Here is a 17527-nt window from a genome sequence, read left to right on the forward strand (position 1 = left end):
ACATGCTAGAAATTGGCTGACCATTACACCAGCACCTTTAGCAGCCTCGGGCAGGGGCACAACAAAGTGCTGCCTGAGACGACCAGAGCTTCAGCTTCATATCAGCGTGGCAGAGCCCGCAGGATTAGAGTAAGAGCACGAAGACAGGACCCCGCAACCCAGTGGACCTCTGGCCACTTCAGAGATGTTTCCTTGTGCAGATTTGCCATCTCTGTGAATGCAGGAAGGACCTAAAGAAGTGTGGCAGGGGAGCACGTGGTCCTTCTCTGCGTAGTTACCCACAGGTAAGGAGCAGATGATGGAAATAGCTCTCACACTGGCAATTTTTCCCGATAACACAGAACACTGGAATCATATAGAAGACTTCCCTTTTGAAATATTTCATCTCCTGTTACTATTTGGTGACATAAATCAGATAACAGAAGAACCAGATCTTTTGTTACCTTCCTCCTCTTGCAGTTTGTCTTTTTCCACAGAAAGCAGGTCTTTGGGCACCTCCTTGTCTGAGCACTGGGCTTTCCTCTTCTTCTTAGGCTACGGCATACAGGAGATACACGGCAGAAAGATAAAACAGCTATTTGTTATGTTTCATCATGATAAAAAAAAGGGTCAGGGCAGTAGTTTTGAAATGGAGATGTGCAGTTAGACTCAGAGGGAGCATTAGGTCACTGGAGTGGGTGCAAAAGTCTTCCTGAGCAGATTTTATTGCACACTCCAAACAAATGAGCACGATAGCTTTTGGCCTACAAAATCTGACATATCTGCTAGGTTAGAAAGTTCACATTTTAATTCAGGCACTTGCTCTATGATAAGATTCGCATTCATAATTCCTAAGTCCTATTTTTTTCCTATAAAGGAGGAAAACCTAAAATGATTTATTCCCTTTACAATCAGCAATGCTCAAATCAAGAGTTAGGTCTCTGTCTGTGCTTAACCAGACAAAAAACATGTAGCAGTCTATTTTTTAATAAAGGTATCTGTAATTTACACTAATCTGAAAGGGCACAGTAGTGGCCAAGGCCACTGATGAAACAGCAGAGCTAGCCTCAAGCCTTCTATTTCAAATCTTTTAGTTTTAACACAACAGTTCTTGACTTCTCCAAGGTGGGATACCCCTGCCAGGAACACGCTTCCTGCCCAGGCTAGCGAGCTACTCCTCACTTGGAAGTGTCTGTAAAGCACAGGCTCTTTCCTCCACATCAATATACGTGCTTAATGCCCGTGACAAAACCCTTGCCCAGACCAAAAGAAATGTCGTTGCTCAGACAAAAGGAAATGTCTACAGGCTTGGGAAAGAGTGGCTGGAAAGCTGCCTGGTAGAAAAGGACCTGGGGGTGCTGGCGGACATCTGGCGGAACATGAGGCAGCCGTGTGTGCAAGTGGCCAAGAAGGCCAACAGCATCCTGGCTTGTATCAGAAATAGCATGGCCAGCAGGACCAAGGAAGTAATTTTTCCCCTGAATTCAGCATCGGTTGTAACTGGGGTTGTTTAGCCTAGAGAAAAGGAGGCTGAGGGGAGACCTTACCACTGCCTACAACTGCCTGAAAAGAGGTTGTAGTGAGGTGGGTGCTGGTCTCTTCCTCCAAGTAACAAGTGATAGGACGAGAGGAAATGGCCTCAAGCTGCATCAGGGGAGGTTCAGATTAGACATCAGGAAACATTTCTTCACTGAAAAGGTTATCAGGCACTTGAACAGACTACCTAGGGAAGTGGTTATGTCCCCATCCCTGGAGGTGTTTAAAAGACAGGTAGATGAGGTGCTCAGAGATATTGTTTAGTAGCGGACAGGTATTGTTGGACTCAATGAGCTCAAAGGTCTTCCCCAACCAAACGGTTCTATGATTCTATGATTTCTGTCATAGTCAGAGCTGGAACTGAAATGTGAGATCCCAGTCCCCATTTCTGGGCTTGGACCATGAAACCATCCCCCATACAGTAGTAGAGACAAGTATCATAGTGTGACTGTGCCAGAGAGTTACTTGATCTTATGTCCTTAAGTCAGCTTTTATATGCTCCAACAACAGGAACAATTTATCCTTAAAAAGGACTAACAAAATGCAAAAATTCTTGAAACAAATGTCTCTTGGAAGACAATATATAAACTCTTTAGTTTTTGCTGGTACCTTGAGGTTCTTTTTCTCTCTGATGTTGACTGATGTTATAAGTTGGCCATTCACTGGAACCTAGAAGATGTACAATAAAAAATGCGTTATGGAATATATGTGTGTGTGTGTGTGCACATGCAAATATACATATGAATACAGTTATTGCAATACCTTTCTATGACCCTCAATACAAATCTGGGCTAAAATTTGTGGCCTTGCTCCAAGATGAGTTAATTTATTCCAAATTAATTAGTGTTAGCTAAGCCCTTATGAATGTAAATCCAGAAACTCCACATAAACTCCAAAGCAAACGTATTAATGTTTTATGTTAAGATTCATCTATGATTAAAGTTGTTTTTCACATAGGGTAAGCCTGTCTTAAACTCAACATAGGCAAGAGAAGGCTTATTTTAATTCTTGTTTACTGGCTGAGGTGGACGTTATGTTGTTCCCTCTCCAGTCTAGCTGACCAACCGAAAGAATAGCTTCCATCCTTCCTAGATCCTGTGAAGTAAACCGTGAAAGTTCAAGGCGTTTTCAAATTGCAGTTTGGTTAAAGTCTTGTCTGTGTCAGAATTCACTGGCAACGGCCAACTACCACCTGTGGGACGGAGTAAATCTGCAGCTGAGACAGCAAGGGCTGTGCCAGCAAGGGCGAGCTGGTAATGAAGAGGCTTCAGGTGCCTGCAGTCCGCTTGAGGAAGGGCAGACTTCTGATGCTTTCCACTGTCTCCTCCTCCTCCCAACCCTCACAAGTCATCTCTGTCCCTGAAAGGCTATGGCAGAGTTTAGCCACACGGATGCTGGAAGACAAAGCCTGCTCTGATTCAGCTGCAGAGGACTGGTATCCACTCTGCACCCTCACAGATGGGTTAAGAATAATACGTGCAATTAATGAACAACAGAGATAGATAGAAATCAGCAATCTCCATTAAACACTGTACGGTAAATCAGAAAAGGTAAAACCTGGGTTGTTTTTAAAGAAAAAGGCTCACTGGGTGGCCACATCCCTTTAGGTGATGGGGGCACCATCCTAGATGTGAAAGGGGACACCACCCCAGATGTGAAAGGCAAAGCCTTCGAGCCACCTTGTGACGGGTGAGATTACAGCGCTCATGCGGACACACTGGGACGTAAGGAAACTCTTTGCTACTGAGCAACAAGTTTTGTGTGTTATCCCTAAGGCACTCCAAAACGTCATCAGGACTTGAAACAACTTCTTCCAAGAGATGAATCGGAGTTATTTCTTGAGCACCAAGAAAATAGTCTCTGCTGACGTTTGCAATGATTAGTGACCAGCAAATAAAATCCGGTGGGTGATTGCCCATGCCTGTCCCCAGCAAACCCAGTGGGGCTGCTGCCCTTCAGCCTGAGAACATTTAGTTCTTTGGTATTTTGAAGACATTTTAGAACTATTTTTCACAAGTCTCAGAAAGGTCTGATTTGAGGTGCATGTTTAAAGCAGCGCGACAGGCACCAGCACATTCGCAAACGCTTCACCCTTGGAGGTGCTTGCTTGTAAACACGGACCAGTTACAAGGTTGCGATGTACAAGGGTGTAGCATGGACCCAGCAGGATAGTGTTCTACCATTGTTCAGAGGAGGAGCCCCAAAATTGCAGACTTTACAATGTATGACTGTGAACATACAGGCAACACCGATTCTGTGTCTTCCAGTAAAATATCACAGTAACTGGAGCCAAAATCCTTCCCAGATTACATCAGTAATTCTACCATCTTCAAATTACAAGCTTAAACCCAGTGGTCCACGTATCTTTCGTCTTTATGAGCTGTCATTCGGTACGTTTGCAGTTATATTCTTCTGAACATTCACTAGCAAAATACTGACTTGTGTTGAAACAGCACCATTCTGGATTAGCAAGGCCATTGTTTTTCCCCCCAGGTAGTCTTCTCTCTTCTGAGACTCCCAGGTTCATTTACTAGAGGCACTCCATCAAAAAAGAGCCCATTTGCCCTGTCCTACACTTCTCAAAGAAAAAATCCCACTGTGCCTGCAGCAGGGAGGAAGGCAGCCTTTCCAATAGGATGGGAGACAGAAAATACAAAAGCAGGGGAGTATTAGTGAAAATTGGAACCATTTAGATAGGGAAGATCTTGAGCTCACATGATTATTTCTTTCTCAGCATATACTTCTGTCCAATTAAATGTCTGAAAATACAAATAGGTTATGTCTTAGTGAAAAACAATTCCTAAGCAATATAAAATGTTGCACGGGGGGTGGTGGTTTTCCACTTATATGACACAGGACCTCAGAAAAACTGAATTCTATAGCATGAATACACGAAGGGATAACTGGGAGATGCCACATAACATGTAAGTGCAATAATCCTCTTGAATCTTGACAAACCTTGGTGATTTCCAACCTCTCATATTGAAATCTTCATTGTTTTCTAAAGACTTTGTGAATGGTCGTCCCAAATTAAGGCACTTTCAGCGAGACTGTCACCATCAACATTAGAAATGGCAGCACCAGCCTCAGAGGCAAAGAGGAGGATGGTTTCTTGTCTTCTTTCAGACACACACAGAGGCGTAAAAATATCTCACCTCCTGTTCCCTTCTCTTTACTTCAAGATGCTCCTGCAAGCATGAGGGACTGCATGCAGAAACGAGGAGGTGTCAAGATTAAGGGCAGGCAACTGTCTTCCTCCTCCAGGCTGCCATAAGCAAACACAGCCTGAGGGTTTACTGAGCCCTCACAGAGGCAAGTAGACCTCCAGAGGGAAAATATTGAGTGAAACAGAGAATTAAGGAAGATGCAAAGTATACTGGCTCTGACAGACTCATCTCAGCTGGGGCAGGATCACGTTCCTGGACCTTCTCTCCATATAAATGACAGCAAGCAAGAAGAGGAAAAAGACTGCTGCACTTTGTTTTACTGCTATATACTTTTAGCAGACAAGCACAACATTTCCTACTTAAATTATATTTCATCTGCTAGGTAAAAAAATCCCACTCTCTCTCTCCATCACTAACTAAGAGGTTAAAAATATACTGTTGACAGCCATTCTCTGTACCTCAGGGTTCTTCATGCTGACTGACTGGCTATCCAGCCCTAAATACCCACCTGGGACTCCACAACCTTGTTACATCCTTCCTGATGAGCAGCTGAGTGCAAGAAAAACACCAAACCTGACCACTGGCTGTTGATCATCAAACATCCCACCACTCAGGTGATGCTCTTCCTTCAGTCCTGAAGTATCTGTTGCTTCTCCATCACCCTTCAGTAACAGCAGCAACTCCTTTCCTTTCATCACCAAGTATTTTTACTGAGTTCAACTTCCTTTCAGTGGAAAGGTATTATTCTATCTTGACCTTTTGTATTAAATCCTGCCTTTATCCAACCCCTTTTCAGGCAGCAAGACGGCTTTATGGCTGAGGAGCCCCACCCTACTCTATTCTTACCCTTCCAAGCCCTTAGGATACCGCATTAGTCATGCTTTTTTGTCATAGGTTCGGCAGTTCTGGAAAGGGAAAAGGAATTTTCATGATTTTATTGCACTAACCTAATGGACTCATTAAAAAGAAATTAATTTTGTCAGGGTAATTTTTTTCTTAATGAAAAATGTAGTTTGTACAGATAGAACACATCTAAACTCCCCTCATTAAGTGACTACATGAAGTCATCAATGCGATTCCAAATACATTAAATACATGCAGAGAAACAGAATCTGGACTTTTAGTAGAATCAGACTTCACGTATTAATTTCTACTTACATTCGGTGGAACAATAGAAAATTATTTTTAGTTCATGGCCATTTGGTTCGTGAGCCAGTGGAACAGGATTTCCCCCCCACCTCCTGCCTTTTTTTTTTCTTTTTATGTAACCTAAGGTTATATTTCTGATGATTGCTCTGAAACTTTTATTCTCTTGAGCTAGGGTTTAATTTATTTTGTGCTGTTATTATAGTTGCACATGAAGGCACAAAGAAAGAATGCAAAGTGATAGGTTTCCAGGTGTTAAAAAATACAGGATTTAGTCATTTATATGTATTCAAAGCCATAAAACCGCACCCGTAGACACCTACCTTTATGCATTTCAATAGTGTCGTAAGAGTAGTCGTTTTTGCAAAATCAAACACCTTTGTAAGTGTCTACAGATCAGGAAGTCTGCTTTCCAATCTCAGTGCCGACAACCGGTTAAAGGATTAATTAAAAATTACATGAACATTACCTTCAGGTTCACTAACTGCCCTTTGTCCCACTTGGGGAATGTGCTTAAAATTGCCTTCCTTAGGAAGGCATGCAAAGGTTTCCCCAGTAGAGGGATACAAGGACAAAATAAACTCAGCGCAGGAAACCCAACGGGTTTATATGCTTCACACACTGGAAATCAGGGAATTCACTTAAGAACATGAATAAAGATTCAGAAAATTGTTTTCCGCTACCACTTTCAGAAAACTCAAATTAAGTGGGTTTGACACTGGAAATGAAAGGAAGCAAAACTACCCTGTTCTGGCAGGGGGTCTGTGAACACAAAACCATTTCCAGATTTAAGAAATACTTCAATTAAATTGTTTCCTAGTGCTCATTTCCAGTGCAAAAACTGATTTTTTTTTTTCACCTTATGTTACACCACAAGATAAATGTGGTGGACTTGGGCCAAAAGCCTACACTGGTACAACAAAAGCAACACCAGTGTGCACTAAATTAAAAAGAAGAGGGGGGAGCGAGGGAGAGAAGAAAAGGACTTTTTACCATTGCATTAAAGAACCTCTGTGAAACATGGAAACATGTGGTGTTACTACTGAACAACATATCACTGCACTCTTTAGGTTTCTCAGTAGACTTTCAACAAGCTGAAAACTGAGCAGTAAATCACCTCTCTCAGTATCCTCTGGAATATCTGATCTTTGCTCCCTATGCTATGTACTATGAGTTGGATATTTGCAGTACCGCTTGCAGTCTACTGTTTGCTCTCTGAAGGTGGGTTCTTCTCTCTTGTGCATGGAAACAGGCTCAGCCACAGGGTAAGCAGAGCAGAGCTCTGCTGCCAGCCAACAGCTTGCATCGCTCATCAGCAGACAATGAGCAATCTGCATGACAAATGCGTTGAGAAATAAAGCAGCACACTGAGTTTCATTAATTCTGAATCAGATTTTCATAAATGAAAGCAGACATCCTGGCCAGTCTGACTTTGCCACATGGTCCTGGGCCGATGATGATGGACTTCAGCCTGGGAGACTTATTTTCCAAACCAATGGGAACCAGGTGAACATGAAAGGACAAGCTTGCATTTGTCAGAGGAGAAAGGACAGGGTTTAGGCAGAGCAAGAGTCCACTAGGGAGACAGGAAGGCACAGCTTCAAAGAAAATTACTCCTTCAGTCCAAATAGCTGGAGAAAGGATAACACAATGGCAATTTCCGCTAAGGTGACAATGAGAAGCCACGAAAACATTCTGTGCTTGTTAGCAAAGGAAGCAGGCTCTGCATGCACAGCAGAAGAATGGAAGGGCACTTCTTTGGGCCGTGCCCACTCACAACACTACACACATGTACCTGCAGAGGAACGGGGAAAAATAGCAGGATCCTGGTTTGTGACCAATATTGTAGATATTGATCACCCTTATTATAAATAGCTATTATTGGCATGCATTAATACAAAAGTTTCCCTGACAAAATCACTTCAGACCAATGTATTCCCAGTGGGGAAGAAGAGTCTGTTGGAAAGGAAAATGACATGAGAAACACGCACAATGAACAGACAGACTTATATGGGAAATACACATTGGGAATATCTGAAACTGTTTGCTTTGTTTAAGGCACCTGGCAGAGGAAAGAAGGAGGTGGTGCTCCCATCAAGTGGATGCTCCGAGAACCTCAGGAAAAGGATCTGAGCCATTGGGACAGAAAACCTGTTTCTCTACACATAAGCTGCCCATCGGAACCCTTTGAGCACTAACAGCTAACAAATACAGGGTGATGACGTGCAGAAGGAGGCAGAAGTGCAGTTGTAGCCATTCATATCTGAAGGAAATTCCAAGAGAATAATCAGAGAAAATGCTGCTGCCTACATTACGTATCCTCCACTGGTCAGCCTTCCCAGGATACGCGAGAGGCCAGCGGTAAACAGGGGAGCTGACAGGTACCTGCCTCAGCTCAGCTGCTCTTACCGTCTGATGAGACATCTGGGAAAAGAGTTTCCCCATTGTGAGTGAAATAAAAGCACTGTTGCAAGGAGGGATGAAGAAATCAGTTCCCTGGGATTTGCTATTCTAATTAATTAGAGCAGCATTGCAACAAGGGATCACGGCTCCATTTTAAGGACGCAATCATCAAACGCCAACACCTTCCAGGATATTTATGAAATCAATTCTCATCCAAGACAGCTGTATGAAAATATTTGTTTTGTACTGGCATGAAGATTATGGGATAACCAGAAAATGTAGGAAAAAAAAGTCTGTCGGTATACCTCTGGGGTTGGGGTGATTGATCTTTAGTTCTGGTGCTGTTAAGGAACCCCTGTAAGAGGCAAAAAGTATCTCCAGTTTATAAACACACTTCTGGAAAGCAAAAACCTTTCTTTTGGGATATATTAGATAATAAAGAGTTTTGCTTGTTTAGCCTAGAGAAAAGACGGTTCTGGGGAGATCTTAGAGCAGCCTTCCAGTATCTGAAGGAGACCTACAGGAAAGCTGGAAAGTGGCTCTTTATCAAGAATTGCAGAGACAGGATGAGGGGGAATGTTTATAAGCTAACAGAGAGCAGATTTAGATTAGATATTAGGAAGAAATTCTTCACTGTGAGCATGAGAAGGCCCTGGCCGAGTTTGCCGAGGGAAGTCGTGGCTGCCCTATCCCTGGAGGTGTTCAAGACCAGGTTTGATGGGGCTTTGAGCAACATGATCCACTGGGAGGTGTCCCTGCCCTTGGAAGGGGGGCTGGAACTGGATGATCTTTAAGGTCCCTTTAGACCCAAACCATTCTGTGATTTTATGAATACATATTTTTATAAGTTGCCTAGGGAAGATGGTGTCACTGCTTTTGTGCAAAAAGCTGTGATTTTGAACTGACCGATTTGGAAAAACATTGTATTAACACAAACCCCAAAACTCAACAGCACTGTTGATGAGATTGGTTGACTTCCAGCAAGTCTTGTTAGCAGTTTCCTAAAAGATTCTTTATTAGGGAAAAGGCCATCCTGAAAAAGACTCAACACCCTCCAGCATCATTTCTAGAGAGTTTTATGTGACAACAGTCAGAACGTACCTTGTTATGTGTGATGCATTATGAGATCACACTCAAAATGTGCTTGTATCATTGTGTTGAAGCCATGCATCCATTTGAACAAAGTTTGTTCAGCAGACTTACTTCACAACGGCTGTGAAAGCATTTCAAACTGGATCTTGCAGTGCACAGCTTGCTCTGAGACTAGTGACCTCTCCATCCTTCTACTCTACTGTACACAAAGTTAACAAGTAGCAAAATGAAGGGTCTGAAAGCTGCCCAGCAGCCGCACTGGCATTTGGAGAGACTAATATAGTCGTGAACCATTGCATTTTAGTGACTTAGACCTGGTAAGGGTTTAGATGGAGGTTCCTGGGAGGGTTGGGCTGTTGCTGGGAGCTGCAGGCTGGAAATGAGCCCGGCTGAGGGAATGCTGCACCCTCCAGCAAAGGCACGCTGGGCAGGCACTGCCTATTGCTCTGGGGGATAAGGGCATGCAGAGGAAGGGAGATAGTCCTACATCAGAGGAACTGCAGCCCTGAAAGAGCAGATTCCATGGGAAGGCAGACTCACAGCCCACCCATGGGGCAGCAGCTGGGAATCACCGGTAAACACACATTCCCAAACTGAAAAAAAAAATAAAAAAATTTAAAAAAATAATTAAACGCCTAGTTTCTTTTAATTAAGATCTTGACTTATCCACCACTCCAGGATATGCAGATGTTTGGCTGCTGGGATGTATCAACACACCTGAGCACTGGAGGCGATTCGTCTCTTGGCTTCGTACCTCAGCAAGCAGCAGAGAGGAGCTCCCGGGCTGTAATACCTGCACATCCCATCTTATGCCATTGGCCTTGTCTACAAGTGGAAGACTTTGCTATTAATGATATCTCCAATGCTGCCTTGGTAGAGATTTTCATATGTGAATTGCGGCATATCAAAGGTGTTCTGCTGTTCTGGCATTCTTGCATCAGCTAAGTGCCAAAGCGGCATGCAGCGTTTTACACTTACGTAAGGAGATAAAGTTTTTGCCTCAAGGATATGATGTTCTAAAGACAGAGATAACATGATGGGAAATGACAAGGAGCAGTGGAGAAGGGGGGGGGGGGGGAGTAGGGAAAAGAAAACAAAAGAAACAAATAGATAAGAGAAAGGGCAGGGAGGACAAGCCTGATTTTTTCATTTCAGCACGTAAGATGTTTTCTCCAGGTTATCTTTCTATAGGATCTTTTAAGTTATTTTTCTTGATCATCCTCTTCTCATCCTCCACCTCCTTAGGACATGTTTTGCCTCCTCTGCATTTACAGAATAATCAGTGGGTCTGATGTAGCGGATTGATGCTACTCTGTGTAAATACGACTGCTAGAGTCCAGCCCCTAAAGAGCAGAAATCGGCTCAGTGCAGCAAAAGATGAGATTAAAGATGGAAACTGCAGATGACTGTAAACAAATTTATCCCTTCTGTTTATCTCTTTCTTCTCTTCTTTGGTTTCTGTTAGTCAGGCCTGTGAGGTACAGCATCTCGGACCAGAAAATACCTACTCGAACCAGCATCTCCAGCTTGAACTAATAACCCTGTCAGTGTTACAGCACCAAACCTGCCTCGGACAAGGTGGGCATGCACCCCTTGCTGTCCCACGCTGCCTCTGATAACGGCTCTGCAAAACTGTAATTCGTTCTGCAGCCAAGTTATGCACTATTGATGATTGTAAAGCTATAACAAAATTATTACTGAAATCCCTCTTCATCCCTTGACATGGGCAGTTCTGTGTGGATTGCTGTTGTTCTTCTCTTATTCTGGGACATCTGTGCTGTCGGGTTGAGATTCTGCTCTCACTGATGAAAGAGAAAATACCCTAAAGTGGAACAGCTCGTTAAAATATAATTATAATGTAAGTAAAAGTTAAAACTTCCATGACAAAACAATGAAACTCTGAAAACTAGTGTTGTGATGGAAAGCCTTATAGAATTGTGGAATTGCATTAATGAAGAATAAAGCCACTTATTTTGTAGCCTAACCCCCATGTAAATTGAGTTTGTCTGTCTCAGAAATGAAAACTAGGAGACAGCAGTAACAGATGAAAAGGTTCAGAAATGCTCAATGTATAAATTTTAAGTACATACTTAATGATGTTCAGTATGTTCTCATGAAAGCTTTACTTTCCATTTTGCAATAACTTCATTGAAACTGTTTTCAGTAATTTATGCTGAGATTTTCTGCTACAGACACTTTACAGCAAGTCAGAGTGACACAATAATAGTGTCATATGGAAACTTCATCTCAGTGCATCGTAACAAACTCACAACATTTATTCGACAAAGTGGCCACGGTCATCAGCTCACAACTTCTACCACTTTTTAATGCAATAATAACAAAGCTTTGATTCAGAGGAAATGTACATAATTAGCACATTGTATTCACACAGAAGCAGAGATCTTATACATGGGTTCTCCTTGTTAGTATGACAGACATTAACTGGAGTGTTCTTAAATCCCTGCAAACAGGATCAAGCCCATATGGAGTTATGGTGTTAGACAAACCGGCAGAAGAAAGGCCAATACCAGCAATCCCAGACTAGGTGCTCTAGCAACCTGCTGCCTTCCACTGTAATGTTGATGCCACCGCGAGGCTCAGAGAGGAATGTGGAACCCCCTGACACCCAAGGAGAGGTGTGAGATGCGGCATATCTAGGTAGGACAGGTTGCCCTGCATGCGGGATTCAATGGGATGCAATAGGATGGGATAAGATGGCTGTAGCCCAATGGGGCTGGGAGCAAGGGCTACATCCCACGTTGCTCTGTCACATAGGATGCAATGGGATGCAGTAGCATGGGATAGGATGGCTGTAGCCCATCAGGTTTGGAAACAGGGGCTGCATCCCCAGTTTCCCATGTATGTAGGGTGCAATGGGATGCAATAGGGTGGGATAGGATGGCTGTAGCTCATTGGGGCTGGGAACAGGGGCTGCATCCCAGATTTCCCAGTCACATAGGATGTGATGGGATGCGGTAGCATGGGATAGGATGGCTGTAGCACATCGGGGTTGGAAACAAGAGGCTGCATCCCAGGTGTCTCACATGTGTAGGATGCAATAGGATGGGATAGGATGGCTGTAGCTCATTGGGGCTGGGAACAAGAGCTGCATCCCAGGTTTCCCAGGCATGTAGGATGCGATGGGATGTGGTAGCATGGGACAGGATGGCTGTAGCTCAGCAGGGCTGGGAACAAGGGCTGCATCCCAGCTTGCCAAGGCATGCAGGATGCAATGAGGATGCGATAGGATGGGGACGACTGTAGCCCATCGGGGCTAAAAGCAGGGGCTGCATCCCGGGCTGCATCCCAGGGCGCCCGGCGGGGCCGCGGAGGGCAAGACAGGCACGAGGAAAAGACTCTGGAGAGGAGAACGGGAAGGATGCTCCTCCGAGGGAAACCCCGGTGCCGGGGGGGGGGGGGGGGGGGGGGGGCGAGCAGAAAGACAGCCGCCCTCCCCGCCGCCCTTACCTGCGCTGTGAGCCTTTGTTCCTCCCGCTGCGGCGCCGGCAGCGCGCCGGTCCCCGCTGGAGCATCCCCATCTCCATCCTCCTCTTCCTCCTGCATCCCTCCCCGGGCGCGGCGCCGCGGACCCGGTCCCGCTCGGCCCCGCCGCAGCAGGACGAGCAGCGCAGCTGCTCCCAGCACCAGTGCCGGCCAGAGCAGGGCCAGCAGCCGGCCCGGCAGGTCCCCGGCCCCCGGAGCCAGCCGCCCCGCCGGCCCCAGCATCGCCCCGCCGCCAGGGATGCTCCGCGCCGCTCCCCGAGCCGGTGCCGCAGCCGGCGGGCGGGGGGACACGGGCAGGGCACGTGATGGTGGCGAAAACCACGGGGAATAAACTCCCTAAGACTCGGGTTTGGAGTTTTAGAAAGCGAGCATCCTTCATCAGGCCTGGGCGGCACGAGGGAGGGATCTCCATCCATGGTGTGCAGCCAGACACGGGCTGGGGACAGGATGCATTTCCCACTCACGTGCGGATAAGAAATTCTCCCAGAAATCTTATGCGTATTCTATTGCTTTCCAAGGACTAATTTTAACGCTCCTATGAACTTCACAACAGTCAAAACTCTTGCTAATTTGGAGCTGGCTCCAGCTCTCTGCTTGACTTTGCATTTGAGATAGAGAGAGACTCCAAACAGAGGTGCGTTTTCTTTGTTTCAGCCAGACTTTAGAATTGGAAGAGGACTTTGAGATCATCAAGCCCAATCGTACCTGTCCACTACTAAACCGTACCTCTGAGCACCTCATCTACCCATCTTTTTAACACCTCCAGGCGTGGGGACTCCACCACCTCCCTGGGCAGCAGTTCCAGTGTCTGAGAATCCTTACGGTGAAGAAATTTTTCCTGATGTCCAGTCTGAACCTCCCCTGGTGCCACTTCAGACCACTTCCTCTCATCCCGTCACATCAGAGGAGAGGCCAACAACCTCCTCTCTACAACCTCTTTCCATGCATCTGTAGACGGTGATAAGGTATCCCCTCAGCCTCCTTTTCTCCTGGCTAAACAACCCCAGCTCCCTCACAGCTGGTTGGAACTGGAAGATCTTTAAGGTCCCTTCTGATGCACACCGTTCTGTGATTCTATGATCAGTATTAATTTGAGAGCAGCTGTTTGGTTGAGGATCGGGATATGTAAGGAAGTTTTCAAGTGATGCGTTTGTGCAAATTCCTCGCGTCTAGACAGAAGAGGTTTTAGGAAGTGCCATCTGTTCCCAGGCATGGTTACAAATATGTCATTATCCAGCAACATCCCTGTGGTGATGACAAGAATTGCCTGTGTAATGCAGCACAAGATGTGCTCTCATCTAGTGCTGCTGATCCTCAGAGAAATAACACTTTATCACCACTAGCTGAACGCTAAGCGCACTGCTTCAAACCACAAACCTCTCTGCTTTGCTGGATGGAAAATTTCTCCACCCACCTGATGAGTAAGTGCAGGTGATGCTCTCGGGAAGTCTTTTTTTGCAAAGTGGTAGAGTTTCTTTTAAAGTGACAAGATGTATTTTATCTTGGCTGATCCAGAGGGCCAACCTGTAAGAAATAAGGAGTGAGTAGCCATGAAGGGAAGGAACAAGCCCCTAATTGAGAAGTGTGTCTCAGCATGGCCCTGCCTTGTGCAAACTCTGTGGGACTCAACAAGGCTAGTGAGCATTGCTACAAGGAAGGCAGTGTGAAAGAGTGGTCAAGCATTGGAAAAGTGGGTCAAGCATTCCTTCCACAGAGGTGTTAAAAGAAAGTATAGACATGGCACTTTGTGACACGGTTTAGTAGGCACAGTGGTGTTGGGCTGAAGGTTGGACTGGATGAGCTTAGAAGTCTTTTCCAACATTAGTGTTTCTATGTTCTATGATTCTAAGTAAAGTCTATTTGACTAGAAGAGCATAAAAAGTCGTATTGATTGTAAACCCAGTGCAGAGAAGGGGTTGGTAAGGTTCATCTGTCTTGGCTTTATTTTACAACCAGTGGGACTGCTCACTCGTGTGTGGATGAGCACTGGAGCTCAAACCCAAACACATACCGGTGCAGAAGACAGCAATGGGGAAGGCTCATTATCCATCCTTTCATTGGATTACCAGCTCTTCAGGGATGAAAGAGTTATTATTCCTGTGTCCTGGTTCTAATTCCAGTTCATCCTGGCATTCCGATTCATCCTAAATTCCAGTTCATCAACTAGGTTTTGAAAGTACAATAAGATGTCATAGCACTCTGGAAATTTCCAGACAAAACACAGGGAGATTGTCAATGAAGTGGTGTGCTGAATGGTTTTATGGGAAAAAGAGGGTTTTAGGGAGGGAGAAATGCTTAATACATAGAAGAGAGCTGCAGAGGATATGATGGCACTTCGAATGCTGTTGTTGGGATGGGAAGCTTCCATTTAAACGTGGGTCACACAAATTGGCTGTCTTCTGTCTGCCAGTTTCATCTTGCCTGTCTTCTACAGTTCAGCATTTGTGGTCTTGTGGTCTGAAACCTCAGAAATTTCCTAGCCCCGATACTGGTTTCTTATGAGAATGTGCCTACCTTGTACTTATCTGAAGCCCTGAGCTGGTGAGTAGTCGTGTGCAAATGTCAAAGACAGTGGGGCTTCCCCTGGGGTTAAAAGATATCAATTATGTGATTAGTTTTATGACATTTTAATCTGATGCTTGTCTTAGACTTTTTTTCTCTGCCTTGATTTCTCTGTTCATAAAATGAAGATGCCTTTCTCCAGATCTGAGCAGTTTAAAAGCATAGAATCTATATCTCAGACCATATATAAATATCACTGCTTTCAACTCATCTAAATTAGTTTACTTTTCCTAGGGAAACACAAGCTGAAAAACATTTCAGGACTCAATATTACTTAATTGACTATGGGATTACTGCTTTGCACTATTCATTTCTATTTCTTTTTTTTTTCCTCCACAAAAGAAAGGCAATTACTGTGACTGTTCTGAAATGGCCTTTATTTTCAGAGATAAGAATCACCATATTAGATCTTTTTCTGATATTAATACAGGCTTATTTAACAGCATATCACTTACAGCATTGATCTATGAAAATAGCACAAATTGTTATGATGTCACAGTACGTGGAGAGCCTGAAATTTTATTGCAAGCCTGAGAAGATGTTTTTCTATTTATGTGTGACATAAACTAATAAATTAATAGGGAATGGTTCACCATTCGGACTCAGAAAACAAGTCCAAAAATCACAAGCTGGAAACATCTGTTTGTTGCAGATCAAAATGTAGTTAATGTACAATGACAACATAGTGCTGTCGCTAACGCCTGATGGGCTGTATTTGAAGCTGTCTGCTTCTGCATGCAGTCAGTCTTTTGAGGAGCTGAAATGATGAAGGTAGGCTTTGGGAGTGTTTCTGGGGAAAACATCCAGTCTTATTAATGTTTAAATGTTTCATGAAAACGGTTTGATTTTGACAAAACCAGATCATAATCAGAGAAAAAAAACAAAAAAAGCAAAAAACTTCATTTGAGCTGTTTTCATGCTAAAAGCAAAGTGGAGTTTCTAGCTGAAATCAAAACATAAGCCTCTATTTTCTATTGAATTGTAAAAGAACCCCAGATTTTTCTGAAAAAAAATTAGGGAACAAAATAGAATCATAGAACATCCTGAGTTGGAAAGAACCCACAAGAATAATGGAGTCCAACCGCTGCCCTTGCACAGGACAACCCCAACATTCACACCAGGTGTCTGAGGGCGTTGTCCAAATGCTTCTGGAATATAGCCATGACTACTTCCCTGGGGAGATGTTCCAGTGCTCCACCACCCTCTGAGTGAAGAATCTTTTCATAATATCCAACTTAACCTGCCTCTGGCACATCTTCCTGCCATTCCCTTGGGTCCTACCATTGGTCACCAGAGTGAAGAGACCAGCGTCTGCTTCTCCTCCTTCCCTTGTGAGGAAGCAGGAAAGTGCAATGAGGTCACCCCTCAGTCTTGTCTTCTCCGAGCTGAACAGACCAAGTGACTTCAGCTGCTCCTCATACGGCTTCCCCTCTAAACCCTTCAACAACTTCACGGCCCTCCTCTGGATGCCCTCCAGTAGCTTGATAGCCTTTTTGTATCATAGCACCCAAAACAGTAGCTTTTCACAGAAACTATAAGATCTGATGTATTAGCAGTAGACGTAAGGACCCACCCTCAGAAGATAAGAGAAGCGCCCTACAATGACTGAATTATCTGCAGCCTTCCTTGCGCTTAATCAACAGCCGCAAAGGTGACAGAAAAATCAGTGATTTCGCGCAAGTCAGAGAGGTAGAAAGGAAACTTTTAAACTGCCTCAGCAAAAATGAGGGGTAGCGAGAAAACCTCTTGGCAGTGCTTAATACTATTTAATCTGCCTCGCTGCCAGTTCAGAAAGCTGTATCTGGAACTGGCAGGTGAGTTTTGTTTCTAACCGCTGCTCAGAAAACCTTGAGGAGGAGGAGAGAATGACCTGTCTCTTCCCTACTAAAGCAGGCGCTGCCTATCACGGCGTTCAGAACAGACCCTTCTCATAAAATTACAAGGTGTCACCCTTCACTCTCTGAGACTATGGGAATTTGAAGTGACTGCGTGGAAAACAATGGGGTTTTGCACCAGTTTAAGCAACATGGAGCAGCTCTCCTTTCGGTAGCTGGTTTCTGAGCCCTCGGCTGGGATTTGTTTCTGGCAAGCACAGCGCAGACACAGGGCCGAGGATGTTTGGACGTGACCGAGATCAA

The 17527-nt window shown here is 44.5% G+C and overlaps 1 protein-coding gene across 7 annotated transcripts in view; it reads right to left on the reverse strand.

Moving 5' to 3' along the window:
* The window catches only part of LOC128851831 (uncharacterized), a 30794-nt gene extending 17701 nt beyond the window's left edge, over positions 1-13093 (reverse strand). For 6 of the 7 annotated variants that reach the window (XM_054063625.1, XM_054063624.1, XM_054063623.1 and 3 more), the window contains exons 1-3: positions 12792-13093; positions 2125-2184; positions 444-534 (exon numbers count right to left, since the gene is read on the reverse strand). In XM_054063625.1, coding sequence (XP_053919600.1) covers positions 444-534; positions 2125-2184; positions 12792-13049 — 409 coding nt within the window. In that variant the 5' untranslated portion in view covers positions 13050-13093. The remainder of the gene's footprint in view (positions 1-443; positions 535-2124; positions 2185-12791) is intronic. The other variant, XM_054063627.1, reaches the window with a different exon arrangement.
* Positions 13094-17527: the final 4434 nt, after the last annotated feature.

Source organism: Cuculus canorus, chromosome 3, assembly GCF_017976375.1.
Source record: "Cuculus canorus isolate bCucCan1 chromosome 3, bCucCan1.pri, whole genome shotgun sequence".
In the NCBI taxonomy this organism is placed as follows: domain Eukaryota; kingdom Metazoa; phylum Chordata; class Aves; order Cuculiformes; family Cuculidae; genus Cuculus; species Cuculus canorus.